We start from the raw sequence: 13,335 nt of genomic DNA on the forward strand, positions 1-13,335 counted from the left end.
TACTTACTCTGCATCTCCAAGAGGAGATCCAATATAACATCATCCGGACCAAGGTGCTCTATATATCTATTAGGACAGTTTCCTGGACACATATCATAAATTCCATTCCATCCAGGCCCGTAACACTATAAGTGGCTCAGTCAATACCATGGAAATTAAAATCTCCCACTAACACAGCCTTCTTATCCTTACAACTTTCAGCAATCTCTACATACCTGGTGTCCCACTTACTAATGTGGGGTCTATAGTACAGCACCTTTAGAAATTAGGAAATTTGTATTTTCTAAATTCTAGCCGTATGGCATCATGGGCAATCCCCCAAGAATGCCAACTCTAAGTACTGCTGCCAGAAGTGTTTAAAGTAAAATAGTATCAAGTATTGGATAGTTATATGGAAGAGCAAGGCTTAGAGAGAGATAGGCTGAATGTAGGAAACTGGAAATAACTGGGTGGGCAGCATAGAGGGATTGTACTCTTTGGGCTGAGAGCCCTGTATCTGTGTTGTATTGCTTTATGACTCTAAATACCCTTCATCCTTTATGGGGAAATGCTCTGGCAAAGTTGTGTCGGGAAATGCTCATTCGTGTTTTAAGAAATGTTCTCTGATTTCCTAGTGTCATATTAATGTCCTTGGAGGAATTCCCTAAATCTCCCCACTGGTAAGGGGATGACAAACAAATGCAAATAACGTGAGTGAAAGAAAAGTGACTGGCTGAAGCAATCAGGACGCTGCAACTGGCCTTGTGCTGTAGAGCTTCGGTCACAAGGGGAAAGTTTTCCCTTTTGATTATAAACGACTAACATATCCAAGAAAGTACATGGAATCAGGTGACAATGGAATTAGGCTTAGTTGTGAGGACCTGCGGACACAACTATGCAGACATTCTCAGTAACACTGGGCAAGCTGTAGGAGGCTGCAATGTGATATTTACCAGCTGGCATCAATCTCTTTAAGACAGAAGAAAGGGGACTCTGAGCTTTAGATGACAACAGTTCCAATACTAAACAACCAATGCAGTAAGATAAGCACATCAAGGATGGTTCTGAAACAAAATAAACTCGTTGGCTGTAATATGCACTTAATTATACAGATGACCCAAGAGAAGAATTTTTTCAAGGACAGTTTAAGACTACCTTTACTTTAAACCAAAGCACTGACAAATTTATTGATTGCAAAACTGTGTGGTGTATCATTCTAATTATCCTCTGGGGTGATCATCTAATTTGAGTACTAAATACACATGGCTTATCTGGAGCCTAATTTACACAGTTTATGGCTAAATCCCAGAATGATGCTTATTCCCTTATGCCAAGTAGGATCTCATCATTATAGAAGACTGTAAGTTAATCATTAGGCAGCCTCATGCAGTCAAAGTCAGAGCAATTTGTATTAGATATCAACTGACTGATTACTGCTCAATACAGGTTAATTTATCCAGAGTTAATTGTTTCACTTGCTGTAATATAATTCAACATCTGCTTCATTCGGATCATCACCACCTTCTCACTTTATGTCAACGGAATATTGGTTTCACAAGACATTTCAGTTTGTTTGTTATTCTCCTTCCTCCCCTTAAGGTGCCACATCCCATTTTGGGATTTTTGTTCCAATGAACAGAACATATTGTAGTAGCATATGGCACAAGAGGAGAGAACTCACCCATTGCTCCACACACCAACTTCTTTATAATTACATTATTACTTGAACTACTTACTCAGTTACTTTGTGCTTTCAAATTGCTGCATTTCTAATTCATAGAGTTGTGCCCAATTTGTTTTTTAAATTACTACTGTTGCTACTCCTTCCACTTGCCACCTTATCAGTTACACCAATCCCGAGAAATGTTCACAACCACCATATTTGGAAATTTGAAACAGAATCAGAATCAGGTTTATTATCACCGGCATGTGATGTGAAATTTGTTAACTTAGCAGCAGTAGTTCAATGCAACACATAATATAAAAGAGGAAAAATAAAAATGAAAACAATCATATTTAATAAATTACAGTATATGTACATTGAATAGATTAAAAACATGCGAAAAAAAATACTGTAAATTTTAAAAAGTGAGGTAGTGTCCAAGGGTTCAATGTCCATTTAGGAATCGGATGGCAGAGGGGAAGAAGCTGTTTCTGAATCACTGAGTGTGTGCCTTCAGGTTTCTGTACCTCCTTCCTGATGGTAACAGTGAGAAAGGGGCATGCCCTGGGTGCTGGAGACCCTTAATAATGGACGTTACCTTTCTGAGACACCGCTCGCTGAAAATGTTCTGAGTACTTTGTAGGCTAGTACCCAAGATGGAGCTGACTAGATTTATAACTTTCTGCAGCTTCTTTCAGTCCTGTGCAGTATCCTCCCCCCTCCATACCAGACAGTGATGCAGCCTGTCAGAATGCTCTCCACGGTACATCTAAAAGAAGTTTTTGAGTGTTTGTCAGCATGCCAAATCTCTTCAAACTCCTAATGAAGTATAGCCACTGTTTTGCCTTCTTTATAACTACATCGATATGTTGGGACCAGGTCAGATCCTCGGAGTTCTTAACACCCAGGAACTTGAAACTCCTCACTCTCTCCACTTCTGATACCTCTATGAGGAAGTGTTCCTTCATCTAACCCTTCCTGAAGTCTACAATCAGCTCTTCTGTCTTACTGAAGTTGAGTGCCAGGATGTTGCTGCGACTCCACTTCACTAGTTGGCATATCTCATTTCTGTACGTCCTCTTGTCACCATCTGAGATTCTACCAACAATGGTTGTATCGTCAGCAAATTTATAGATGGTATTTGAGCTATTCCTAGCACACAGTCATGTGTATACAGAGAGTAGAGCAGTGGGCTAAGTACACACCCCTGAGGTGTGCCAGTGTTGATCGTCAGCGAGGAGGATATATTATCACCAATTCGCATAGATTGTTGTCTTCCAGTTAGGAAGTCGAGGATCCCTATTGCAGAGGGAGAAACAGAGGGCCCAGGTTCTGCAACTTCTCAGTCAGGATTGTGGGAATGATGGTATTAAGTGCTGAGCTATAGTCAATGAACAGCATCCTGACATAGGTGTTTGTGTTGTCCAGGTGGTCGAAAGCCACATGAAGAGCCACTGAGATTGCCTCTGCCGTTGACCTATTGTGGGGATAGACAAATTGCAAAGGGTCCAGGTCCTTGCTGAGGCAGGAACTCAGTCTAGTCATGACCAACCTCTCAAAGCATTTCATCACTGTCGATGTGAGTGTTACCAGGTGATAGTCATTAAGGCAGCTCATATTCTTCTTCTTCAGCACTGGTGTAATTGTTGCTCTTTTGAAGCAAGTGGGAACAAGCGACTGGACAACTAGTTGGTCATCAATGCTGTTTGGCCTATGTCTTTAATCTGCTTTCTCCTGCTTCTGAACTGATGGTTGTTAGTCCTTTTGAATCACCCTTCTGAATGACAGAAAATGGTACACTGTCTGCTCTGATTTTAGCTCTGGGATGGCTCACAGAGATTTGGCTTTGCAGGAAAGAAGAATATTAAAGCATACTTGTTATCCTGTTAGTGAAATGGAAGGAGACTAGAGTTCGGCTGCAAATATTCATAGTGGAAAAACCTGAGAGGCCAACAAGTTATATAAAAAAAAATCAATCCTCAAAGAACACCAAATACTGCTAAAATTCTCAAAATTAAAGACTTTCTGGTACAAGTCAGCCAACATCATTGCTTTTGTCAAAGTATGGGGAGAGGAGAGAAGGGGAGTGATCTATTGTTGTTTTCCAGGCCTTAAGAGCTGCTACAGAAGAGGAATGATACCCAAACTACCTTACCTATCAATACTGTGAGTAGCAGCATATCAACTATACAGGTGATTAGGAAGGTGCCAGCCATTTTAATGATGTGCACCACAGACTAATTCCATTGCAGATAAATTTGGGGCTTGCATAAGAAGTAAAATTATATACATAATTCCAAATTGTAAAAATGTTACAGCTACAATATGAAGAAAAGAGGTACTCACAGTTTCTCTGATTGGGATTTTTTTGGTGGAATCTCACATTTATCTGCAAAATAAAATACATATGAACACTATAGACTGAAATACAAGTTTATTGGGTTTATATTTATTTCAAAAACTCAAAACTAAAGTGGCAGTTCAGTTGTTAAGTCAAGTCCAACTTTTTGTGACCTCACGGACTCCTGCACACCAAGCCTTCTTGTTGGAAACTGCCTCTCAGAGATCCCCCGAGGTCATATGCACTGTCTGAGTAATATTATCTATCCATCGTAGCCTCTGTTGTCCTCTCCTTTTACCTTCTGTTTTACATAACATGAGAGTCTTCTCCAAGGAATCCTGTCTTCTCATGATGCGGCCAAAATACTAGTAATATGCATGTATGCAGGTCACAGAATATGAAAGTTCACATCTGGTAATAAACTCACAAGGTGGGCATTTTTTTAAAACCTTAGTTTTATTTGATTTTAGGACCACAAAATGATCATATTCTGAATATGCAGGGAAAAGTTGAAGCACAGCTTTGATAAGCACAAAACTGTGATTAAGAAATAGGTAGAAACTCTGTTCTTTCTCCATTTTGGTAAAACAAAGTCTTAAGTATACAAAATGAAATAAAGTTTTATCTATGTATCAGGGAATGGCTAAATACTGAGAAACACTTTGATGCTGCAAATATTCTTTGTTTCTATACCTACATGACATTAAAAAAAACACAAACCACATTTTTGCTGTTTCCTGTGACTGAAATGAAACAAATGCTGTTAGGAGATTGTGAAAATGTTACAAAGTAATTATGGAAACCTGTATCTCTTTTAGTATGGGTTAAGTGGCCAGGTGTTATTAGTAAATGGCTGTAATCTCTTAAACAGAATCAATATTCTACCCACTCAATCATTAAATGGAATTTTATTGAAGTGCAAATAGTTTTACTACCAGTTGGTTTCCATTGTAAATGCAAGTTTTCTTTCAAATTGTAATAAACCTTTTAAATCGGATGATACTACACTATGAAGAACTGGGGAATCTTTTCAAAACACAATAGATTCTAGTTAATTGGGACATATTGGGACCAGTACATTTTGGCTCAATTATGCGGTTGCTCCAATTAACCAATTTCACAGTAATAGTTTAAAATTGTATAAAGGTGATAAACTACCATTTAAATGAGTTAGAAATGACGTACTTAAGTGAAATACAGAGCAAATTAGAACACTATCAATACCAATACAGTACTCTAAAACTGTATTAGTTCCTAATAGTTATCGACAGAGGAATTCATTCAGTGTACACTGCCATGTTCTTTGATTGAGTGATGAATAAAGTCAGTGCAGATAGATGCTGCCTAGCCTGCTGTGTTCTACCAGCATTTTGTGTGTGTTGTTGTTTGAATTTCCAGCATCTGCAGATTTCCTCGTGTTTGTAGTGCAGATAATAGACTACTTTCATGGATTGCATTCTCTAAATTAGCATTGTCATTGTAATATTCAGGATGAGTGTCGATACTTCCAAATTCTTCATAGTTCCTAATTTGCTGAAGTAGTGAACTTGTTTCATTTTCACTCTCGGCCTGTTCTGGCTTCTCTAATCCTGAATGCTTTAAACCACAGTGAGCAAAACATTGCAGAATCGTCTTCCCGCTATCAGTGACAATAAAAACAAACACAAGCGTGCGCACACACAACTGACACTATTTAAAAACAATTCTAAATTGCTTTGCTCAGTGTTCTAACAATTCTGAACTGTTTTGCTCAGTGTGTAGTGTCTAACAGTCACATAAGTGTATGTGATTGATGCTAGTTAGAAATTCTTTGGCAACAGCCTCCAGTCCCAGTTAAGTGACACTGTGTCCCAAATAATTCTTAGATATTTTCTCAAACTGTTTTTGTTCTTTAAGAGTTGTCCTAAATAAGCAGCTGCCCAGATTAACTGATGACCAATTAACCAGAATCCACTGTATAACACAACTGAATTCTTTTACAGTTACAAGACAGTGTATATACAACACAGTGCATCACGGTAGCATAAAGGTCAGAGGAGCACAATTAGAGCCGGGGTGGGGGTCAGAGTTCAGAATTCAATTCTGACACCATCTGTAAGGAGTTTGTATGTTCTCCCCATGAACGTGTGGGTTTCCACCAGGTGCTCTGGTTTCCTCCCACAGTGCAAAGACGTACCGGTTAGTAGGTTAATTGCTCATTGTAAATCAGCCTGTAATTAAGACTAAGGTTAAGTTAGTGGGTTGCTGGTGGCACAGTTTGAGGGGCTGTAAGGGCCTACTCCACGCTGTACCTCTAAATATGGGGTCCTCAATCTGGTATCCATGAACCCCTTGATTAAGGGTACTGGTTGGGAACCCCTGCTCTAAATAAATAAATTATAAATAAAGATAAATCAGATTTAAGCGATCACTCACTGTGTTCTACAAAGCCAGAAGGGACAAGGGTGTCCTATAAAATGCAAAGGAAATAAGATTTAGTGCAATTTAATTCATCAGAAATTATTAAGTAGTTCATATATCTTCTCTGCATAGCATGTATTTTTCTTTTAAAGCAATCCAAATAAAATTTATGATGACAACTGAATTCATAGTGAGAAACACAATTTCTGTACAAAACAATCACATATATTTTCACATACCTTGTTTTGGAAAGGAAATTTTGACGGTTCTGTTGTACGAGGTGTTTGGATGGCAGTGAGAGGTGGCGGCCACGAATGTGTCATTTCCTATCAAAATACCCCAAAATGTTCAATCTGAGGTTATTTCCATTTTCATAATTAGGAAGATCCCACATAATAGAACAATGCTTAAACCAATTTGACATTAATGATTGTAACAAAATGTATAGATAATTAAACATGCAATGAAATCTGGAACTGGTTGGTCATTATATAAAGCAACAATGGTTAATGATATTAAAATATACAGGATCTATTTATATATACACACCCAAGAATTATAGTGCGTGTGTGTGTGTGCGCGCGCGTGTGTGCGTGTGTGCGCGTGTGTGTGTGTGTGTGTGTGTGTGTATATTATTAGCAAGAGTGTGGGTAGGAGCAGAGGATTGAATCAACTAGGAAAATAGCAAAATCCACCGCACTGATGTCCAGGAAAGAGGAGTAACGATCCCTAAGGCATTCATACTGTACCAGCAAAACAGCATAATTATAACAAATAATGGTTCGTACATGCAACCTTGCTACAGACGGGTTCTGAAAGTTTCAAAAAGATTATTACTCCAGCAATTATTATTTGGAGCAAAAAATCTAAAACAAAATATCTCCTATGATTTACTTAGTGAAAAAAAATCTAATGCAAATACTTGTATAATGGCAGAATTACAAACATTAATTTAACTAAAGTGGTTCACAACACATTTTGAAGGCAATGTATTTTTCCACCTTTCTGGCCATGAAGCAAACAGATTAATTGATCCATTGAACTTAGGTCCCAAAAACATGGCAAGAAAAGTACATTTTCCATAAAGGACCACATGTGTTCAATTCACAGCGTTTCTGCTTCTAATTTTATTTGCATATCATCTTGGAACTCTTCAGAAGCCCTTGTTCCAGAGCTAAAGTCCAAAATTCATTTTTATGTAAAGGATTAACTACATAGTAGTTATATAGGAACTGAAGAGTATAAATAGATTTCAAAATCCATTTGTTTTTATATATTACACCATCTTTTTCAGCAATTACTTTGGAAAAAGTGTTGTATACTATCAAGTTATTCTTTTCAGTAACAATAGCAGTCAAGTCAAGTCGCTTTCATTGTCATTTCAACCATAATTGCTGGTACAGTACCCAGTAAAAACAAAACAAAGTTCCTCCAGGACCATGGTGCCACATGAAACAACACAAAACTACAATAGACTTCAGACCTACACAGGACTACATAAAGTGCACAAAACAGTGCAAGACAGTAGAATAATTAATAAACAAGACAATAGGCACAATAAAGGGCAAATTACAATATAATAATAAATGATGTAAATGTAAACAATGTTTTAGCAGGAATTGAGAAAGGAATGAGCAAAACTTGCAAAGGGAGTGGAATGGTGTTCAGGAGTGAGTGTGTGTGTGTGAGGGTGTGTGAGAGAGAGAGTGCGCGAGAAAGAGAGTGTGTGTGTGTGAGAGAGAGAGTGCGCGAGAAAGAGTGTGTGTGTGTGAGAGAGAGAGAGTGCGAGAGAGAGAGTGCGAGAGTGTGAGAGAGAGAGTGCGAGAGAGTGCGAGAGAGTGCGAGAGAGTGCGAGAGAGAGAGAGAGAGAGTGAGTGAGTGTGTGTGTGAGTGTGAAATGGTGTCAGACTAGGCCCTGGGAATTGAGGAGTTGAGGAGTCTAATGGCTTGGGGGAAGAAACTGTTATACAGTCTGGTCGTGAGAGACCGAATGCTTTGGTGCCTTTTGCCAGATGGTAGGAGTGAGAAGAGTTTGTATGAGGGGTGTGTGGGGTCCTTCACAATGCTGTTAGCTTTGCGGATGCAGCGTGTGGTGTAAATGTAGCAGACTTGTACTGAAACAGTGCAAAACTTAACAGTACTAGAGCTTACCTTCAGGATTTCTTCAACACAATTGACATCATTTGAAATTGTTTCCTATAAAGCAAAAGAATATTTTACATTGAAATAACCATTCAGTTATCACATCCATAACATTAGTTGCTTGGCAGCCCTTACAGTAACAATTATTTTTAACCAAACACTTTTTAAAAAATGGGACAGTTAGCAAAGTGACAGAGGTATGTCTCTTTATCGTTTGCTGCACCCTCCAAATTAATCAGCCACGGCCCCAAGAGCAAGTTCTGGGCTCCACTACCAATCCAAGATTTGAAAGTAAAAATCTAGGCTGATGGTCTGACAGAGCAGAAAAAGTATGCCACACTATAAGTGCAACTTTTCAGACAAAAAGAGCATAATGGGTATAAAGGATTCTATAGTACTATTTGAAATAGCTGTGGAGCCAATATTTATTCCCCCAATCAGTCTTTTAAATAGATTATTTGCTGTTGTCACATTACAGTTAAAACCATCTTGTTTTCTCTCTTGCTCTGACAAAGTGGGTCTACGACCTGTTTCTCTTTCCACAGATGTTACTTGATGCTATTTTCATTTCAGATGCCCAGCATCTGCTGATTTTTGATTTTCTTAAGTTCTATTATAGTTTGGCTGATCTATGTTGAGTGCCCATTGATTGAAATATTCCCACTTTATTACTGGGTTTTAAAAGTTCAAAAGAATTTTATTTTATTTAATAGATAAGTGTGTGGAAAAGGCCCTTCCAATTCAACAAGCCACACCGCCCAGCAACCCACCTATTTAACCTAGCCCAATCACCAGATAATTTACAACGACCATTTAACCTACTAACCAGTAGGTCTTTGGAATGTGAGAAGAAATCCACGCTTTCCACAAATGCTGCAAGGACATACAAACTTCCTACACATGGCATCAGAATTGAACTCCAAACTCCAGTGCCCTGAGCTGTAATAGTGTTGCACTAACCACTACATCACAGTGGTGCCAAGGTCATAAAATGTGTTATATGTAAATGCATTCAATCTTTTTTATGGGAAACTGTCAGAACCAGAGCACAATCTTTATTCAAATCTTGCTCAGTAATTACTCGAAGACTTGTCAGTTTACACCAATTATCAGATGACCAGGCTGCCACAAAACAAAGAAACCCAATGAAACCTATTAAAAAACATGACCATCAAACACCCAATGTGCAGAAAAAGAAAAACAACAAATCATGCAAATAATAAAAATATGCAAATAACATTCAGAGAGTGGTGAATCTGTGGAATTCATTGCCACGGGCAGCTGTGGTGTCAAGTCTTTATGTACATTTAAGGAAGATATTGATAGGTTCTTGATTTTTTTCAGGGCTTGAAGGATACGGGGAGAAGGCAGGAGATTGGAGCCGACAGGAAAAATGAATCAGCCATGATGAAATGGCGGAGCAGACCCGATGGGCCGAATAGCCTAGTTCTGCTCCTATATCTTATGGTTCTATAATGTCAAAATATTTTAATAGCATTCATTACCAAGAGGATAAAGTATATGTTCTATTTCCTTAGTTCTGAATGGAGTTAGTTGCACAGATAGATATTTGTTGAAATGGAAGGAATCATAGAAGACTAGGTAGAGCAGTACAGGGATTTGTTCATTTCTAATTTGGGGGGGGGGGAGAAATTGGTTTACACACATTTCTCAGAAAACAAACCCTTGCATGTATTGATATTCAGTATCATAACCAGATGTGCATTGTGATATACAGTACAGGCAGTCCCCGGGTTACGTACGAGTTCTGTTCCTGAGTCCGTCTTTAAGTCCGATTTGTACGCAAGTCAGAACAAGTACATCTGGTATTACTTAGCGTCTGTTAGTCAAACATTTGTCTTAGCATTTAGTATATATTTTACCTTTCTATGCATATAAAACACTTAAGAAACGTATGCATTCCAATAATTAAACCACTGCGTTGCTTAGTAATAATTGTAGCTTTCATCAGGGCAGGGCCTTTCACATGCTCCATTATTCTCACTTTATCCTTTAAAATTGTTCCGAACATTGACCGACTGTAGCCTAATGATTTTCCAATGACCAATAGCATTTCACCTCTTTCCAAACGATTTATTATTTCCACTTAATTTTCAATCGCTTCCCGTCAATGGAACAGAAACACTGCGGGCAGAGGGTTCCGAGCTCTGCTGGGTCCTAAGGACCACCACACTGAGGCAGGCTAAATGGGACAAGTGGGGGCTGTGCTGAGTTTGGGTATTTGATCCTCCACAATATTCTGCGTGGGAATTTAAACTGGAGGTGGCAGTGGTTTTTTTTTAAAAAAGAGGCCGACTTGCGAACTTGACATCAACCCGGCACGGATGGTACAGGAGTCACTGGATCAACATCAGGAGCAGTCTCCCTCTGGATCAAATTCAGGAACCTCCGTTCTCCAGCCCAGCGCTGATCTCACTGCACCACCAGCTGAATGGAAAGGGGGGGGGGGTGCGGGGTCAGGGTGAATCTTACTAAGAAAAATTTAAGCTAAATACAAAGTTAAACACTCAACACAGCGTAAACGGCAACGACTTAAAATGGCAGACGGCTTCGCGATCTGACTTAAATGGCGGACAGCGTTCTCCTTCCTTGGTTCGTAAGTATGAGTTGTCTGTAAGTTGAACGTTCGTACTTGGGGACTACCTGCAGTTAATAGTTGTTTTTACCGCCAGCAAGTCATCACCAGCACCACCTTATATCCAATTTCTTTGGATTATCTACTATATAATCCTGGTTCTTCACTGTAAACCACGGATAAGTCGAAGAGCTGACTACTTTTTCTGTGAATAGCAAAGAAATGCCTTGTTGTCCACGGGAATGGTACCAGAGGATTGGAGGGAGGCGAACGTTGTCCCCTTGTTCAAAGAAGTTAGAAGGGATAGTCCAGGTAATTACAGACCAGTGAGCCTTCCGTCTGTGGTGGGAAAGCTGTTGGAAAATATTCTTAGAGATAGGATCTAAGGGCATTTAGAGAATCATGGTCTGATCAGGGACAGTCAGTATGGCTTTGTGAAGGGCAGATCGTGCCTAACAAGCCTGATAGAATTATTTGAGGAGGTGACCAGGTGTACAGATGAGGGTAGTGCAGTGGATGTGATCTACATGTATTTTAGTAAGGCATTTGACAAGGTTCCACATGGTAGAGTTATTCAGAAAGTCAGAAGGCATGGAATCCAGGTAAGTTTGGCCAGGTGAATTCAAAATTTGCTTGCCTGCAGAAGGCAGAGGGTCGTGGTGGAGGGAGTACATTCAGACTGGAGGGTTGTGACTAATGGTGTCCCACAAGGATCTGTTCTGGGACCTCTACTTTTTGTGATTTTTATTAACGACCTGGATGTGGGGGTAGAAGGGTGGGTTGGCAGTTTGCAGACGACACAAAGGTTGGTGGTGTTGTAGATAGTGTAGAGGATTGTCAAAGATTGCAGAGAGACATTGATAGGATGCAGAAGTGGGCTGAGAAGTGGCAGATGGAATTCAACCCGGAGAAGTGTGAGGTGGTACACTTTGGAAGGACAAATTCCAAGGCAGTGTACAAAGTAAATGGCAGGATACTTGTTAATGTGGAGGAGCAGAGAGATCTGGGGGTACATGTCCACAGATCCCTGGAAGTTGCCTCACAGGCAGATAGGGTAGTTAAGAAAGCTTATGGGGTGTTAGCTTTCATAAGTCAAGGGATAGAGTTTAAAAGATGCGATGTAATGATGCAGCTCTATAAAACTCTAGTTAGGCCACACTTGAGAGTACTGTGTCCAGTTCCGGTCGCCTCACTATAGGAAGGATGTGGAAGCATTGGAAAGGGTACAGAGGAGATTTACCAGGATGCTGCCTGGTTTAGAGAGTATGGATTATGATCAGAGATTAAGGGAGCTAGGGCTTTATGCTTTGGAGAGAAGGAGGATGAGAGGAGACATGATAGAGGTGTACAAGATATTAAGAGGAATAGACAGAGTGGACAGCCAGCGCCTCTTCCCCAGGGCACCACTGCTCAGTACAAGAGGACATGGCTTTAAGGTAAGGGGAGGGAAGTTCAAGGGGGATATTAGAGGAAGGCTTTTACTCAGAGAGTGGTTGGTGTGTGGAATGCACTGCCTGAGTCAGTGGTGGAGGCAGATACATTAGTGAAATTTAAGAGACTACTAGACAGGTATATGGAGGAATTTAAGGTGGGGGGTTATATGGGAGGCAGGGTTTGAGGGTCAGCACAACATTGTGGGCCGAAGGGCCTGTAATGTGCTGCACTATTCTGTTCTATGAAATTAAATGAGCTACGTGAGTTTCCCAGCTACATACTGGATTCTGCAACAGCAGCTGCTCGTAATGTGTTTGCATATTCTTCAGGTCTTCATTACAGGTACCATTCATTAATAAAGGATTTGTTGGCAGTTCTGAGAAAGTGTACCAGACTAATACCCCAATGTGGGTAGGTTGTCTTATGATTTAAGTTTAGATAGGCTACACTGATTTCTGCTTGAGTTTAAAGGAACTCCCCACCATCAAGGACATCTTCAAAGCGTGATGCCTCCAAAAGGTGGCATCCATCATTAAGGACCCCCATCACACAAGACATACCCTTTTCCCATTATTACCAGAGAGGAGGGACAGGAGCCTGAAAACATACACTCAACATTTTAGGAAAAGTTTCCTCTCTTCCTCCATCAGAGTTCTGAATGGACAATGAACCCATGAAAACCACCTCACTCTTTTTACATTATTTATTTATCTTTTCTAAGATGCATATATTTCTTATTAAAATGTATAATATATAATGTATTTCACTGTACTGCTGTCA

General features: G+C 39.7%; 1 protein-coding gene across 3 annotated transcripts in view; it reads right to left on the bottom strand.

Moving 5' to 3' along the window:
• The window catches only part of LOC132404517 (AF4/FMR2 family member 3-like), a 153,948-nt gene that overhangs the window by 50,979 nt on the left and 89,634 nt on the right, over positions 1-13,335 (bottom strand). For all 3 annotated transcript variants that reach the window (XM_059988678.1, XM_059988677.1, XM_059988676.1), the window contains exons 4-7: positions 8,535-8,579; positions 6,623-6,709; positions 6,399-6,432; positions 3,989-4,031 (exon numbers count right to left, since the gene is read on the bottom strand). In XM_059988678.1, coding sequence (XP_059844661.1) covers positions 3,989-4,031; positions 6,399-6,432; positions 6,623-6,709; positions 8,535-8,579 — 209 coding nt within the window. The remainder of the gene's footprint in view (positions 1-3,988; positions 4,032-6,398; positions 6,433-6,622; positions 6,710-8,534; positions 8,580-13,335) is intronic.

This window comes from Hypanus sabinus, chromosome 14 (assembly GCF_030144855.1).
Source record: "Hypanus sabinus isolate sHypSab1 chromosome 14, sHypSab1.hap1, whole genome shotgun sequence".
Classification (NCBI taxonomy): domain Eukaryota; kingdom Metazoa; phylum Chordata; class Chondrichthyes; order Myliobatiformes; family Dasyatidae; genus Hypanus; species Hypanus sabinus.